The following is a 17808-nucleotide window of genomic DNA, read 5'->3' on the forward strand; positions in this document are numbered from 1 at the left end:
AAATATACTATTTAATCTTCAACTAGCATTTAGGTCATAAAAATATAGTTTCAAGTGCTTTAATTTTGAAGTTCTTCATCAATGCTCAAAAATAAAGAAATAGAACCGAATTTATCTATAAACTGATGAATTAAAAGGCAAAGGTTATACCAATAAAATGTTAGCATGAATTCACAAATTTTTTTTCATGAAATTTTTTTTTGCTATAAAATATGCCTTGATAATTTGGAAGGCACTGCTAAATTCTATTTTTTACTATGTGTCAACAACAATAACAACCTGAGAAATATACAAGTTACAAATAGTCACTTTCTAATCCCTTTAAATGTTTATATTAGAATATTTGTTTATGGGAGCTGATTGTTTCCAATGTGGGTCCAAGCAAAATAATTAATTTTCGTCAATGAAATCTGAATTTTATCTAATAATAAAAAAATGTCTTGTGAAAGATAAAAGCCTATACCATTCCTGCCCATCACAGATCTCTAGGGTATCTCGATTGCCTATTCTGCGCTTCAAGCCCATGTTGGTGGAGAACAGGGATGAGAGGAAACATAGGGTAACCTGAATTTTATCACTACCACCCATCCAAACAACTGTTTACCCCTTGACTCTTAGCAATAATGGTTAAAGACAAATAGACAAAATTATTTATAAAAAAATATCAATTTCATTTAAAAGTGTACCAAAACATAACTTAAAAAAAAGTTCTTTTTGCTTTTACTGCAGTTGGTTTTATAAATTTGATAATTCTAAAAGTATAGTTTTCTCAATCCATAAAAAAGTGGGCACGAAGATAAAAATTTTAACTTCCTTAAATATGTTTGAAATTTTGAATATTAATAGCAAAAGTATATACACTTTTTTCTATTTTATTAAAAAAGAATGAAAATTTCTGTTATTAACTTGCTTATTTTAATTTATAAAGTGACACAATGTCTGCATGGAAAGACTATACCAAAAAATCTTTGTGTTTCATGGTCTCGCATAGCTGAACAAGTAATTCTGAAAAGACTCTTAACTTATAAATGCATAAATCTGACAGCTATTATTGAAAGTTTTTGCCCACAGAAAAGTTTTCACTAATCTTCATTACAAAAGGTAAGTACATTTAATTTTACTCTTAGTTATTGCTATATCCACAACATAAAGTTACATCATCCACTGAAAAATTTCTTTGAGTGTAAGTTTTGATACCTTGAATTGAAAAATGTCTTTCAAATGGTGTTCAAAATTTATGGATCAAAGAGCCAAAACTATGTAAGTTCGTCCAAGAGTCAGTAAACAAATAGTAACATCAACATGTGGCTTTGAAATGCTACTGGAATATGTCATTCTGTATCACTACTATGCTTGTTTTTTCAATTCTCTTTTTTTAGCTTTATTAAATTCTCGTTCTTCTTCGGTAACATAAGGATAGCATTTCATGTGGAAAATAGGACAGTTCACTTTAAACCTTTCATCTAAAATTAATATACAGATTCAATCATAAACAGAATTTACACAAGAAAAATAAATACAATATATTCAGAAGTGGCGTAGCTAAAGGATATCAAAAATTTATTCATAAGAAATCGATAAAGATACAAGAAAAAAACACAAAATTGGTTCAGTATCTTTTCCTTTCCCATGAAAATAATTTTTAATGAGCCCTGGAGGACTCAATGTAATCATATATCATATTTTTGTGGCTTAATACAAAAAAAAGTCTACATTTTTAAATTGTGGTGACCTAATTTTAATTATCTTGAAAAAATAACGTAGTGAGTACATTCATATTCATATGATTTCATTTTGATTAAAGTGATTGATATTTGTGGTTCTTGCCATTTATATTTAAAATGCTTTAATTAATCATGCATGAAAATTTAAAAACCATAAAACTATATATATATATATATATATTTGAAAGGAATGAAGTTTTTAGTCGAGGTATATTTTACCGCCTCAGTTTCTTGGGATTATTGATTTTATATTTATTTAATATGTATGTTAGTGCAAGTCCCATTAAAAGTTATATCGATTTGATATTCGAAGCCAAAAAACCCTACAAAGTGTCTTGAACCTTCAAAAGTTACAAAAATGAAACTAGATTATGCTCTTTTATTTACCTCAACTGCATCGTTATTTCTATTCCAACTAGTGATCTGATCTATAACCAAAATAATAAATAAAGAAAGAAAGAAAAACGGAAGGATTTGAAAGAATACCAAGATATAACCAAACCAGCTATTGGCGTTAATTTTTTTAAATTCTCATTGAAATTTAATTTTGATTTGTAAACTTAGTTTATCAGAATGTTAAAAAAACAACAACAACAAAAGAAAAAAACAGTATGCATCTCTTTTAACTTAAACTCAAAGTATGCTCACTTCATTCGTCTCGTTCCCGTTAAAATTACGGGGTGAACATTCGTTCTCTATCTCTCGTACCCTTGACAATTCCATATTGTACATACACTTAGATTCATATAATTTTCGTGAATAAAAATAAAGACACTCTTACGACCGTTTTCTTCAAAATTATGTGACCATTAGGGGTTGAAAAATTATTTTCCTTTAAAACTTAGTTTTCATGCTTATATTTATCTTGAATACACCACTTAAGGTGGGAACATAATAATTAGATATGAAACATCAATAAAAATATACACCAAAATTTTGAATCCCAATTTCTCTACTTATTGGTGTGGCGTTGAGAAAATTGATATCGAATTTGGAACGTTAGAAATCTAATTCTTAATTAGAGGAAGGGATTTAATGATTTTATAGTTATTTTTCTTATAGTTATCTTTTTGCAGTTAATCCATATTTAACAACAAACTCTTTTATAATAAAGAAACAATATTTTTTCTTTACCTCGTTTTGTGAGAATAATAAATTTGTTTCTTTTCAGGAAACTAATGTGTTGGGATTCAAGGGTCCAAGAAAAATGTCTGTCATACTCCCAGCATTGAACAATGAAAATAAAAGAATTGAAATGAAATCAAGTGTGGTATGAATCAGATAAACTCTTTCTTTTTCTTTTTTTTGTAAAGAATACAAAGTGTATTTTTAAAGACATGATTCCATTCAAAAAGTTCGCTTCAATATGAACTAAATTTTTTTCTGATTAAATGTTCTATCATTATTTTTAAATAGTTTTAATTGATTTAAGATAGTTTCCAAGTACAAAATAAAATCTTTACTCTTTGAATAACATTAAGTTTAATGATCGGTCGTTTAGGTACTATAATTTTAGGTACTACAAGTACTATAATTATATAATTAAGGTACTATACTATAATTATATATTTAAGGTACTATACTATAATTATATAATTAGGTACTATAATTATATAATTAAGTACTTTAGGTACTATAATTATATAAGGTTTAAAGGTACTATTTCAAACAATTTGCGTTTTGTTCTATTTTGTATCGTAAATTACTGTCCGGTCTAGACTGATTAAGTGAAGTTTGAAAGTTAAAAGTCGTCTACATGCGGAAACAGGAATTATGCGCAAAAGAAAAATAAAATTTGGTATATGAAAAGTATCGTTTGCTTGAAAAAATAATATTTTAACATTATTCAAATAGTTTTACAAAGTATTCCAAAAATTATGAATTTTTCCGGTTGAAATAAAAGTTAATAGATTTAGATAGACCAAGCATGCTTGAGAACTAACACTGGGGGTTCGGCGTTCGGCTGACCACCTGACCGGAACATATGCTCTTGCACCCCAGAGCCCAAGGTCAAGAAAACTGAGATGGGCACAGTCGGCCTTGGCCCTCTTAATGGGCTGTCGCGCCACTGAGTTAGTTTAGTTAGTTAGATTTAGATAGACCACAGATTTAGAATAACACTTTGAAGTGATGCAAAATAACGTAAATATATATTTTTTCTGATTTTTTTAAAATTTTTTAAAACTAAGATATTTTAATTTTATTTTTTAAGAAAAAAAGCTATCACTTTACAAAATATTTTATATTTTAAATATTTTAAACCCTAAAGTAGGATAAATTTGCAAAACATGAAATTTTCAATCAAAAGTAACCGTCTTCGAGTGTTAAATAGTTTAATTCTTTTCAAGTGCAGAATGATATTCCTCCCAAAGATACTTTTGTTCTACTTAATATCAAGATACAAAATCCAATTCATTAGATCAATAAGTAGCTATAGTGTAAAATAGGTTTGCGCTTTTAAAATGTACAATTAATATAATTTTATTCAAAATTTTGTATTCACATTTAGGAGGGAGAAGGCATATTAGAAAAATGGAAAGCTAAAAATATGGAAAATTTGTTGGAATTGCACAATAAAACACCAGTTTGGAATGATGGTAAGTTGATTTGTCATAACTTGTAGTCTGAAATAATGGTATAATAAATAGCAAATAAGTTGTAAATTAATTATTGTTAAATTTAAGCATTTGACTACTGTCTAATGTTTATGTAGTATAGAGTTAGTATTAAAAATGTTATTTTGAAATATCATAGGAATGCACACCACCAAGTAGCAAAAACGCTCAGCTACGGCAGCGTGCTCTGCAGGTTAATTTTAGCCTTTGAAATAGCAGATTATTTCAACATCATAAATTGAGGCTTTATCCTTTTAATAATTTTGTTTTCTTCTGATTTCTTTAGTGAATTTATTTGTAAAGCCTTGCTTTCTCCTTTTGATCAGAGTTGTTCATTTTTAAACATTACCACTACTTCTATTATGTTTCTTATTAAAATTATTTCGCTGAACTGATAGAACACTGCATAGTACAAGTAATAAATGCTACTTAATTACTGACTCTTACAATATAAATATTTATTCAATCAATGACTGAAATTCTAAAATTTCTCTGTAAGCTTCACTGGTGTTCAGAATTTTCTACTGAGCCACTAGACATACGAGTAGGCTAATTACAAGAGAATCTTCTAAAGTGTTCCGAACACCGGTTTAGCTTACAGACTAAGGTGGACTAAGCCCCGGTGTAGACTAAGACTAAGCCCCGGTGTAGCCGGGTTAGCTTACAGACTAAAGTTCCGTACTCATAGGTCGCTAACCCATTCGTTTTGCCCCAGATACAAATTAATTAAAATTGCTTAATAAAAGTTGAACTGTAACAGAAAAGTTCATTATTTCGCGTCCCTAAGTCAATGAAGTTAGGTAGGTATTTTATTTACGTTGTACTAGAGCTGCACAATTGGCTATTGGTGACGGTCTGCAAAACATTCGTGGCAATTATCCGAAGACCTAAGTTAATTGAAGAAACGTACAATTTACAAGGCAAACTCTTTACCAATTAATACGCACAATCCGCCTTTATAGAAATGCAAAGAAAATCACCTGACATTTTTTAATAAAAATTATGTTTAACTATTCTTTTATATTAAATTTTAGCAGTGGTAGCAAATATCAATCGATCCTCGACTCCGTAAAGAACCATCTAGTGCATGTGACATACAGGTTTATAAAATACGTGGAATGAAAAGCTTCGAACGTGACAAATTAATATTTTTAGAACAATGCAAATTAATATTTTCAGTTCGAAAAACATATTTTTAAAATTATTTTGATTGTTTTGAAAGTGAACCATTGCTTACAAAAACAAAATTATTTTCCAGAAACGCAATCTTATGTTTTGAACTTTCACGGAAGGGTAACTCAAGCTTCAGTCAAGAACTTTCAAATAGTTCACATTAATGATCGTAAGTATGACTCTCGTTTTGTTCTTCCCTATATTAATATATGTGGTTACAGTGCTTTTAAATTTAAAATTTTTATTTTCGATTTCATAAGAACTGGTGGAAGTGTTAAAATTCAACTGCTATCTGTACGTTTAGACACAAAAGAAAATATGATTGCACAAACATTTTATAATCAGTATTTCGTCGGTGAGCTTTTTATTCTGGACATAGTTAAAATCGTTTTTATAGAAAATGGACACAACTCAGAATCAGTGTTAAAGAAAATGGACACAGCTCATAATGCGTGTTTCAAAAATGGATATAACTATTTGAAAATTTTCTGGTTTGATTCCTCATTTTTAACTTCTATGAAAAAAAAAAATTTTTTTTCTTAAGAAAAAACTAATAGATCATTGAAGATTCATAATGTAATGTTGTCCATTTTCCTAAATCACTTAGTAAATTTTCTAAAATCAGTCTCTTTTTTCCCATTCTTCTAAACTCTCATTTTGAGCTGTGTTCAGAATAAAACGATCACTGAGGATTTATATAGCTACGGTTCAATAATACAACTGTTTGGGTTCTTTTCCAAAGAAGCAGGTTTTTCTAAACTAAATTTTTTTAAACAAAATTTCTCAAATTCGATATACTGATTTATACTGATTTTGAGAGAAATCTGAGCTCAAATAAGACTATTTCGGTGATTCAAATGTATCCATTAAAACAAAATTATATCATGCACTTTTGATTTGGGTGCAGTATTTTCAGAACATTCTCAATCCCAAACATTGTTTATTGAGTTTATTTAATGCTTTTTTTTAATTATAAGTAGACAGCGGATTATATGCACTAAAAAACGGACAAAATATGCATGCAAATATGCACTAAAAAACTTGAATATATGCTCTTAAAACTAGAAATATGCATTTAAAATAGAAATTAAAAGTTCAACTTATTTAAATACTACTACTTACTTTTTCCAACAAACACAGCTAAAACATTTTTTTGTTAAAAGGAAGAAAATCAAAATATTTCTTACTTGAATCTACACATTTCTGAAGAAAAAGCCTAAAACTGAAGTATGATAAATGAGAGAAGAAAAATCATCGCATTTTCCGGAAAGATTTTATTAAACTGAATAATTTTTGTTGCAATACACAACTAAGTGTTTTTCCAAATTTTCAAGGGTGAATTGATGTCGTCGGTCATCAAAGATCATTTTGAAAGCAGAAAATGACCTCTCCACGTCAACCGATGTTATTGGACAAAACTTGTACAATTTCGTACTCATTGGTTTTACTTTCTCTGGAAGTTCAGTTCCGTTTCCATTAAGAAAATCATTTATCTTCTTCACTGCTGCAAAACCCGAATTTTTGTTTTGAACGAAACACCATTTTTCTTTTACTTTCTTCCCAACTGAGTCTGGAAGAGCATTGATGCACTGTTGATTTTTTTCAATTTCGGTTATGGCCTCAGCCAGGGGAAGACCTCGTGTTTCGAGCTTTGTTATTGCTCCACTTAAGAAAGAAAAGTGAGTGCCAATTATGGCTAAGTCAAAGAGATATCCTGTGCAAAGAGATATCCTGTAGTAATTTTTTTGTGACATAAACTGAAGAAGCACAGGAACTGTCAATTGCATCTACAACTGACTTTATTGCATCAAAATTATTAGCGTAAAAACGTGCAGCTTCAATCCATGTACCCCACCTGGTTATCACAGGCTGTGGAGGTAAGGGCAAATCAGGATACATTTCTTTATACAATTTTATGCTCACAGGTGCCGTGAGAAAAACTTTCTTGATACCAGAAATTAAATCATTCACAGAGGAGAATGCTTCTCGAACAGTCTCAGCCAGTCTGTGAACAGCATGAGCCAAACATGTAATATGAAGCATTCTGGGATGAAAAATTTCCAGTGCTGCTGCAGATTTGACCATATACGGAGCGGCATCACTGACAAAAATCAAAACATCTTCAGAACCATCTTTATCAGGCCATAATAATCTGATAGAATCATTGACAAACCGTGGTATGGTTGAATGATTGACTTTTTCAAGGGCTTTGCTTGCTAGAAGATGTGGTCGAGTAGGAATATTATCCATTTTTCCTCAAATAAAATGAGCAATATAGCGACCGCACTTATCTGTCGTCTCATTGACTTCAATCCATATAGGGCCATCTCCAATATCTCGTCGAATATCATCCAGTACTTCGTTATATATCGGTTGAAGGTAGTTCTTTCTTAAAGTCGATTCATCGGGAATGATCTGATTGGTGCAATATTATTTTAAAAACTGTCTTAAGTTTGGATTATTTAACTTTTTTAAAGGAATATTGCTGCTTTCTAAGGCTTTGCATAAATCACTAGAAAAATCACTTTCCTTTTTAGCTGCTTGAACAGGAATAGTTAATAAACTTTGAACAAATGCTTTTGTATTCTGCTTTTTCTTCGCGGAGTGAGCATTAGTCTTTATATGTTGATCGATTTGGTATTTTTTTTTTCCACAGAAAATGTGTTTTTGACAAATCACACAAAATACTATTTCCCCATCGGTCGTAAAGTCCTTCCCATATCCACGAAATCCATGTCTTCATTAAATTTGATTTAGTCGACTTAATTTTTGGCATATTATAAAATTCAGTTGTCAAAAATCACGTTCGAAGCTTCACTAACTACATATTCAACTGATGGATGCCGAAACTATCTATCTATCGGATGGACTATTGAAATATGTTAGAATAGCAGCTCTTTCCGAAAATGTATTCACTCCACCTTTTAACTAATCAATCACATGAAAGGGAGTTCATTTTCTACCTACCACAGAAGCCCTATTTTTCCCACACAGATTGACAATTATTTATTCCAGGAAAAGACATCCCTTCATAGAATATCTGACCATCCCTTTCTGAGGTTTCTATGACGAATATCTGTTTGGGTGGGCCCTTTGTTCCCCCTTTCCCGACACACACCTCATTTCTACATCTTTTTCACGTGATTGCAATCACCCCCAGCAACATCAATCCAGCTGACCCTTTCAGGTGATAAAGAACGACAAAACAAAATTTAAAGCGTTCCTTATGCTAACATAAAAAGAATAGTGATATGGTTTTAGGAGGGAAAAGCCATAAAATGCTGAAAATATGCATTTATAAGAGCAAATATACCTTTTTATGCATTTATATGCACAAATGGCAAAAAGTGCTAAAATATGCAATTGCATATGCACGTATGCAATTCATATTATCCGCTGTCTAATTATAAGATTAGAAAACTGTCTAATAGCAAGGAATGACTGTCCAAAGGCATATCAAATGACTTGACCAGCCAACAAGTTCTGAACGATTAATTTAATATCTTTTATTAAATTTCCAATTTTAATGTAGTATATATTTTTAAGACTTATACTCTATTTATATTTGTTCTAAAGACTTTTCCTTTATAAATATCAGGCAAAAGAAGTTCCTGCTTGAAGGAACAATTCCTTTTCCAATGTAATGTGGTTTAATGCATATGCACCTAGTGAGTCAAAATAAAAAGCTATCCCTTGCAAATTTAAGTAACAATATTCAAAATTTTAATGAATTCAGTACGGTTGAGCAGTTCTTAACCATTTATTATGTGGTGAGAAGTGTATTTCGCACCAACTTCGCTAATCTTTAAATGTCGACAGCAAGCTGTTTTCCCACTGATTTGTGCTGCCATCTGCTGGTAACTTTCGAAATAAATACGAAAAATACTAATGAAGGGCTTCGTCTACGTAAATGCGGATAACAGAAAAGATTAGTGAGAGGTCAAGGAGAGAGGCCAAAATCGGGGAGCCATTTTCTCATATGTTTGTTTAAAAGGTCATTTCTCATCGAGTCTCTGTGTAGTTTTAAACACAGAATTTATAAATTTGCTTATTTATAAGCAAAAAAGTTCATGTTTTTGCCCAATTCTTTAAAGTAGGTAAATTTTGAAAATCCCACCTTCCTATCAAAACTTGACTGAAAATCAAATTAATTTTGGTCAATAAACTAAATGAATTTTGTTTTATAAGTGCATTTCAGTCTGAGAATTATTTTAACACAACATTACAAGAAAAATGGTTCTTTATAGAGTTAAGCACTCAACAAATAAAACCCAAACCAATTTGTAGCAGATTTGGAGGACGACCAAAACTTACCATCAGCATAGATTTTGAAACAAAAATCTGGCAAAACCCGGCAATAAAGCGAATGAAATTAAGAAATGTTCCCTAGAAAGCCAGAGCCCTCCCCGGGTTGTCACGACAATGATGAATGTTATATGCTCCTTATGAACACACAAATTTGAGGAGTGGTAATAGTGTGTAATTAACTACAGAAAGCATCCAATTAGATAACTATTTATTATTGTTCTAAACAAGTGGTGACATAACCAACATATGGTATTTACAATGTTTATATGGAATAATGGGAAATAGGTATGGAATCAAGGAATTGTGCGCTCTTGTGTCCTCAGCCTTCTCGGCATCAAACTCAATCTATTATTATTAATTATTTATCCGCAGATGTTGTGACAGGTTCAATATAGTCACCAAAAAAGCAATAATCCGCAAAGCATCATAGTCAGCACCTAACCACGTTAATGATGATGATTTGTCATAGGTTGTTATTAAAGATAAAATTCTTAGCTTCTCTTTCAAAAAATTGTCTTTATGTTTGAAAGACCAGCTTAACATTTTTGAGAACATTAACAATCTCAGATAATGCGGTTTTTAATTAAAAATATGTAGCTTAAAAAAAAACTCATAAATGCGATAAAATATTTTTAAAAAAATCGATTACACTTAAATAACTGTAGATGTATTTAATTTTTGTGTAAATGATACAGTTTAAATTTTGGAATTTTTATTAAGTATTACAGAATATTGTAATAAAGAGCTGTTTCATATTTTGGTCACTAAGCAAAATACATTTGACTGAAATAATAAAATATTTTTACGCCTTAAAACTTTCCAAAAAATTATTTCAACCTGATTTCTTACCTTTCTTATTATTTTTCATTGCAATTAAAAATTAAAACAAATATATCAACTATATTTTTACATAGTTTTGTTAAGGCATACAAACATATAAAAAAAAAACATTTTTTAAAAAAATGCTCCAAATCTTCCTCAAAAAGTTCATCCAAGATTAGCTATGAAATCGCTTCATACAATCAACATTTTATAAAATTTCAGGCACTTTAAAAAATGTAATATTGTTTTATATAGTCCAACAATGTTTCAGAGGTGTCAACTGCTCCGAATTCAACAAAGTAGTTTAACAAATGGTAGAAAACTACCAAGTAAAATTTGTATATTTTCAGTTAATTCCGCTTACTTTAAAATAGGCATAATACAGTATAACTGTAACAGATAAGTCTTTGAAATAGTTAGAAATAGTGGGGAATAAAAACCCTATAAATTGAATTTACTTTGCATTGAAGGACTCGAAAATATATATCCGCTGTCCGGAGCATCTCTGATGTTATCCTACATGAGCGATAGTTTAAGATCAAGGTTTATATTCATTAAAGTAGATTAGGAAAGGAAAAAAATCGGACAGGAACAGTTTTTCGTCAGTGCGGCCGATCTTCAGTGTGTAATAACTCTCAAGGAGAATCGATTTATTTCGTTATTGATTTTTCATAACTTAGTAATCTTCAAAATGCAACGGATTGTCATTGATCTTATTGTAATTTTTGCGAAGGATGGACCTAAACCATTCTACATCCTTGATCATCAATTGCATTGAAATTTTAAGACTTACTCTTTTTGTTATGTAATTACAAGCAATAATTATAAGAAGTCTTCTTATTTGATTTTTTTATGTTTCTAAATTTAGCTGATTATATTGTGATGCAATTTGGAAGAGTGTCTGAAGATGTGTTTACCATGGATTATGGTTATCCAATGTGCGCCATTCAAGCATTTGCAATTGCGTTATCAAGTTTGGACAGTAAACTAGCTTGCGAGTAAGAAAAGGAGTGAACAAACATTAACTTGTGTTTAAAAAAAGAAGGAAAAAAAACTTACATCGATTGGTATCTGTGATACCGTATGTCTTTCGTGTATTGTTCATAGCTGTATATATGTTATAGCTGTATATATTAATGTTGCAACATAATTTATAAGATCGGTATAACATTTTGTGGCCATATCAATGTGGATTTATTGATGTTTTATATTATAGTATTCTTTCTAGACTTGTGAATTGTGTCCAAGAAATATATATATACTTGTACAGTGGAACCCCGGTTTTGCGTTGTCTGTTTTGTACGTTATTCCGCTTCCTCCGTCATTTTCTGCTGGTCAATAAAAATTGCCTAAACCGATAATGTTTAAATATCCCGGATTTTACGTTACACTTTTTAAGAAAATTCGGCTACATAGTTTTTTTTTACCAGACCAAAATAATTTTCTCTACAAAGTATTTCTCTACAAAGCTCGTACAAACTTTTTTTATGTTTTTTAAAGAGACTTGTTTATTGGCCTGTTTGTAGCTTTCCTGGCATTCTTTCTATTCTGTCTTACTGTTCTTGTGAGAGGGGATTTCCCCTTTGAATTAAAATCAGAAGGGTGATGGTATGGGCAAGTCAATAGCCCACTTTAAGAGGGGTCAAAGGTAGTATGGGAGCTAGTGGAATTTTTTCCAGCAAGCTTTAACCTTTGAGTCTTGAATTTATCCAATCATTTAAAGAACATCCTATTCAAAATTGTTACTCTTAACAACTTATTAGGTAGTAATTTTTTTTTCTTGATTCCTGTGACCTGAAAAATGCTTTTAAAGCAACAATTAATGTTCTGTAAGCTTTGAATTTGCTTTCTACAGTGTGGGAGAAAGTCGACTAAAATGCATTGCAAATGTGTTAAAGAAAGCAGCTTGGGGTTATACTCTTTTCGTTATCCAATGGGAACATTGGCCTTTCGAAATAAAATTGCATATGTGAAGATTTTCTGAAGTCGATGACGACTGCAGCAAACATTTTATTACTTTATGTGCCTGCTCTCGATGATAGCGATGGAAACTATGAGGATGAACAAAAAATATAGGAGGATATGCCTACAACTGATCAGAGTTTGAAAGTATAAAAACTCTAACATTTGTGAATGTAAACCATAAAGTAAATTTGTAAACAATAAATAGTAAGTTGAAAGGGATATTGTTGATTATATCTAAAAGCAAAATCATGTAAAGATGATATATTTTTTCTAATAGTTCATCTCGTAAGTACCAATTTTTGAAAAGATTACTTCGATTTTTTTTTTTACCCCTAATTTACGTTATTCCGCTTCTTGCATTTTTTAACGTTAGTCCGAGACGGAAAAGTCAAAATCGGAGTTCCACTGTACGTGCAATATATATATATAATATATATATATATATAAAACTGGGTTCCCAAATTCAAACTTTTTTGTAGAAAAAATTAATAAATAATTAGCTTAAAACAAAACATTTCGAAGATTTAATCAGACCCTTTTAGCTTGTTGTGGCCATATTGTTGCGACTTATTATTTTGCAGAGAATGTTGCGGAGCCATCTCATAGCAAATGATTGAACTAATTTAGCTGTGGCTTGTTGTACTGTTACCTAACTGAGGTTAAGAGAATTTTTTTGCAACATTTTGTCGCTTATTGTCTCACAATTAGCTTGTTATTTATCAGTTAAAACTTCATTCGAAAAAAAAATTACTTTTGGAATACCAACCTGACAAATCTATAAGTATGCATCATAATAGTGTTTGTTCCCTTGTTTTATATTTTTTATTGTGAGACACAATTTCAATAAAAACATAAAATTATAACTTTAGGAGGTTTAAAATACATAAGAAGAAAATTCTTTTGATAGTTGAAGATATAAATTGCACCATAAATTCTTATTTATTTAAATTTTTTATTCATAAGATTTTAATCATCCAAAAAAATTTGAAAAAATTGAAAAAAATAAAAAACGATTCAAATTTCTTAAAAGCTCTTTGTCAGTACTCGTACGGATGAAATTTTATTCCAATAGTAATATATTTCGTTTAAAAGTTCATTTATATCACTTTTGTATGTTTCAATTCTTATTTGTAGAAATGTCGTCATTGTGTATAAGATTCATATTCCAAATGTAAAGGTGTATCAAAAAGTATGGTTAATTAAGTTTCTAATTTTGAAAAAGTATGTTTTCGATAGTTAGGTAATGGTCGAGGGACAAATAAATAAAAAGCTTTTAAGTTTGACAAATCGCATCTTTATAATATTCTTGAGAGGAATCGTGGTAGTATCAAATCTTCCATAAAATTTTCAAAAAAATCTTGTTTCAGGTTTAAAGTTGTAAATCTTCCATTGTAACGGAATGGAGGTAATATTGGGTTAATGCAAAAGTAATTTCGTTTTTTTAGTGTGAAAGGAAACTCAATTTTTTCTATAAAAAAAGCTTTTATAAGTTAAATATCCTCATTATGTTTGATGACCTTTTCCTGGTTAATTCATGATTCTGTGCTCATAGAGCTTCTAGTCTTCATCAGCAAAAAATTCAACCAATCTGAGGTAACTCTTGTTACTGAAATTTTTACAATTTAAAAAATTTTGTGAACATCGAAATAAGTGATAATCCAATGGTTAAAGGTTGAGTCTATATGGGGAATGCAACATAACTTCCCAACCAATCTTCAATATTTTTGTGCGTATTGTTAAAGATGTGTGAGGCCTCCTATCGCATGGTGGAACACAATTTCATTGTGATCACCATGTAGCCATATAGCTCTAAACTTACACTATCGGATTATCACTTATTTCGATGTTTACAAACCTTTTTAAATAGTAGAAATTTCAGTAATAATGATGACCACAATTTGCTCTTGGTTGAGTTTTTTGCTGATGAAGATCAGAAGTTCTATGAGTGCAGGAAGAAAGATCGCAAATGTCAGAGAACCGAATGGAAGATAACTGATTAAAGTTCATTTTTGTGAGAAAAAAAATTGTTTTATTTCACAATAAAATACCGAAATACTTCAAGGGGCAAAATACATTGTAATCCGAAACAGCTAAATCAAGCTTATGCAAAAGATGTTCGAGAAACTTTTACTTTTAACCCTGCTGATGTTTATGATTCGACCATCTTTTTATCTGAACAGCACGTTTGTCCTTTTGAATCAATGGCGGTAAAGACCACCTTTAAAGTATATTTTTAGAATCCTTCCCAAGAATAAAGTAAAATATAAGTATACACATTAAAAGAGTTAATACTTCAGCGGGAAAGAAAACCTGCAGAAGGAACCATTTCTGATAAATGCGAGACTAAAAACAACTGCTTGATTTGCGGAAGAAAATTAAAAGGAGTTGAAAATCCCAGATTCGTCAGGCAATCAAAGTGTTTTTCATTCCTCACTCTTACTATTGTAACAACATAGTTTTAAACTTGTTGAAATATTAACTTGTGACCTTTAATCAGTGTTCTTTTTTTCGACTTCAGTTTTGACACGGATTCTAAAATTGTACAAGACATACATATACAAAGACAGACATACACTAAAAAAAATATTATCTACTTAAAATATTTTAGACCTTACTTTTTGATATACCTTGTAACTATCTAGTCAATACATATGTTGTGATAACCTATATAATTTTTTTTTTTATTGTTTATGTATAAAAATACGCAATCATTCTTGTTTGTTGCAAATTTATAAATTTCTAGTGCACAGAACTGTATAGACTAATTTTCAAATGGGAAAAACCTTTGATTGAACATGGCACTCAATAACAAAAATCACCAAATATATAAGAAAAAGAAATTTTTCGAATGAAACTAACTACTAGCATAGAGCGAACCAATGCGTATTTTGCGAATGAAATATTAAGGATATAATTGAGCAAAAAAGATAAATATAAAAAAGTTTTTTGTTCATTTCATTTAGAAATACATTTTTCAATAATCAAAATATGAATAGAGCCGGAGTAATTATAAACAAATATAATATAATGAGTTAGTAAGAAATATCTTTACCTTTTGCTTACAACATTCAGCATGCTGAAGCCTGTCATACTGGTCCACTTCTTGTACCGTGAGCAAAAGGCTAATATTGGAAAATTAAAATTTAAAATGCAAATGTTTAAAATTTAAAATAAAATTGTCATCATTTTTAAATAATTCCAATTCTAATATCAATCTATTATAAAATGTTTTGATCTTTATTACAAATACTACTGTTAGACTAGTAAACTTATAGACAATTAAATACGAAGAAACTTTAAAATATGCAATTTAGGAAAAAAAACTCTCTACTAAATTACATTGAACGAATTTTTCTTCTGTTCAAATTAAATATTAAGTATAGAAATTTTAAATAAATTGTATCATGGGTATCGCGCTGAAACAAGGTAACACAATATTTTTGTAGCTATGTATACATTTTTTATGATTATGGTATCTAGTTTTAGCTTTGAAAGGCCATAACTAGGTAACTAAAACTTTATTTTTTCAGTTTGTGTAAGAAATATAAGTTATTTCGTGTGAATAAATACATATTGTTTAAAAAAAAAATCTTCTTCCAAACTGGTTATGTAATCACCATCCCTTATATATTTTTAGAATATCAGACAAAAATGAAATTACAAGCACATTAAAGATGGCAATTTAATTATTTAAACTAAAAAAATACAAAAATAATTTACAAAACAGAAAAAAAAAACAGGAATTATTACTAAGAAAGACGGATATGAATCAATAAATCTGAGTATAGGTGAAACTTAAAAGCATTTAAAATAATCACTTTTCACTTACTTAAAATTTTTTGAAATCAAATAGGTTTGGATTGATCTAAGTAACTCGCCAGGTTTCGATAAGGTTTTTGTTTTTCCTCAATTAAATATTAGTTTTTGATAAGGTATCAGATTCCTATATAATTTTGGTTTCATTTTTGCCAATTCTAAAAATATATATTATGTGTAATAATGACAGAAGAGTCCATAGATTGGAAACATAACAGTTCGTTAAACCAAATTTATTTTACTTAATTTTATACATGCTGTTTATAAATATAGTTCATGCACGTATTTGTAAACCACTCAACTACACAAATTTTCATTATAAGTTTTATTTTATATATAAAAATACTTCTTATTTCACTATAGATATTTTTAATCAGTGTGTGTAATAATTTTATCTCGTGTTATCTATGTGTTCAGTAATGACATTATTATTAGTTGAAAAAAATAAAGTGTTCCTTCATTTTGTTTTATTCTAGATTAATTTTAAGAAAGAATCTACCAAAATCTAAAAACAAAAGAGAATAATTTTGTGTCTCTGCATCAAACTATAGACTATATTGATTAAGAAATGTCGAAATGGTGCCTATAGTTTTTATTAACATTTAATTTAAAAATCGGATTCTAATGTGTTAATCTTTAATAACATTTATTAATAATAATTTTTTATGAATAATAAAAAAATAATAATAAATAATAAATAACCACTAAAATAGTGATTTTAGTTAAATTACACTTGAACTAGTTTTATAAAAGTAATGAATATTTTTTAGATACACATAGACGATATTGCAAGATATACATAGACTGCTCTCTTAATTATATTGGGATATTTTTCTCTGCGATTGCCTCCCATATTTTAGGGTCAAAAACCCGAATTCATGGGAGAAAAAACGAATGTTCACTGAACGAAAGTTTGTGTTTGGGCGTATTCAAAGTATGCTTTATAATGTATGTTAAAGTATACTAATTAGAGATCATCATTTTAATAAACACATTTTTAAACAAGCTAATAAAAGCGAAAACCAATTGTTACTAATATTTAATGTAGAGAAATTCGTTTATAGATAGATAAATTCTTAACTAAAATCTGGAATCGACTTAATCCAAAAATCTCACAGTAGAAGAAGCTGAGGTATTTTATTTTTACGACTCACTAGAGGTACACAATGGGCTATTGGCGACTGTCTGAGAAACATACCTGAGGATGATCTGAAGACATGCTATAGCAATTTTAATCCTCTGCAGAGAGGATCTGAGCGGGAAGTCGAGCACTTTTCGGTAGAACAGTTTAACGAGGACCGATACCTCACACCCTCGGTCCTTTGGCAGACCGATCAAAGTGGCCACCCACCCGCTTACTGACCGCAGTCAGTGATGCTTGACTT

At 29.8% G+C, this 17808-nt stretch overlaps 1 protein-coding gene across 3 annotated transcripts in view; it reads left to right on the forward strand.

Annotated features, from left to right (window-relative positions):
* Nucleotides 1-16889, forward strand: part of LOC107448398 (Tub domain-containing protein ktub) — a 148568-nt gene extending 131679 nt beyond the window's left edge. For all 3 annotated transcript variants that reach the window (XM_043042941.2, XM_043042942.2, XM_043042943.2), the window contains 4 exons: nt 2896-2994; nt 4234-4321; nt 5598-5681; nt 11511-16889. In XM_043042941.2, coding sequence (XP_042898875.1) covers nt 2896-2994; nt 4234-4321; nt 5598-5681; nt 11511-11644 — 405 coding nt within the window. In that variant the 3' untranslated portion in view covers nt 11645-16889. The remainder of the gene's footprint in view (nt 1-2895; nt 2995-4233; nt 4322-5597; nt 5682-11510) is intronic.
* Nucleotides 16890-17808: the final 919 nt, after the last annotated feature.

This window comes from Parasteatoda tepidariorum, chromosome X1 (assembly GCF_043381705.1).
Source record: "Parasteatoda tepidariorum isolate YZ-2023 chromosome X1, CAS_Ptep_4.0, whole genome shotgun sequence".
NCBI classification, from domain to species: Eukaryota; Metazoa; Arthropoda; class Arachnida; order Araneae; family Theridiidae; genus Parasteatoda; species Parasteatoda tepidariorum.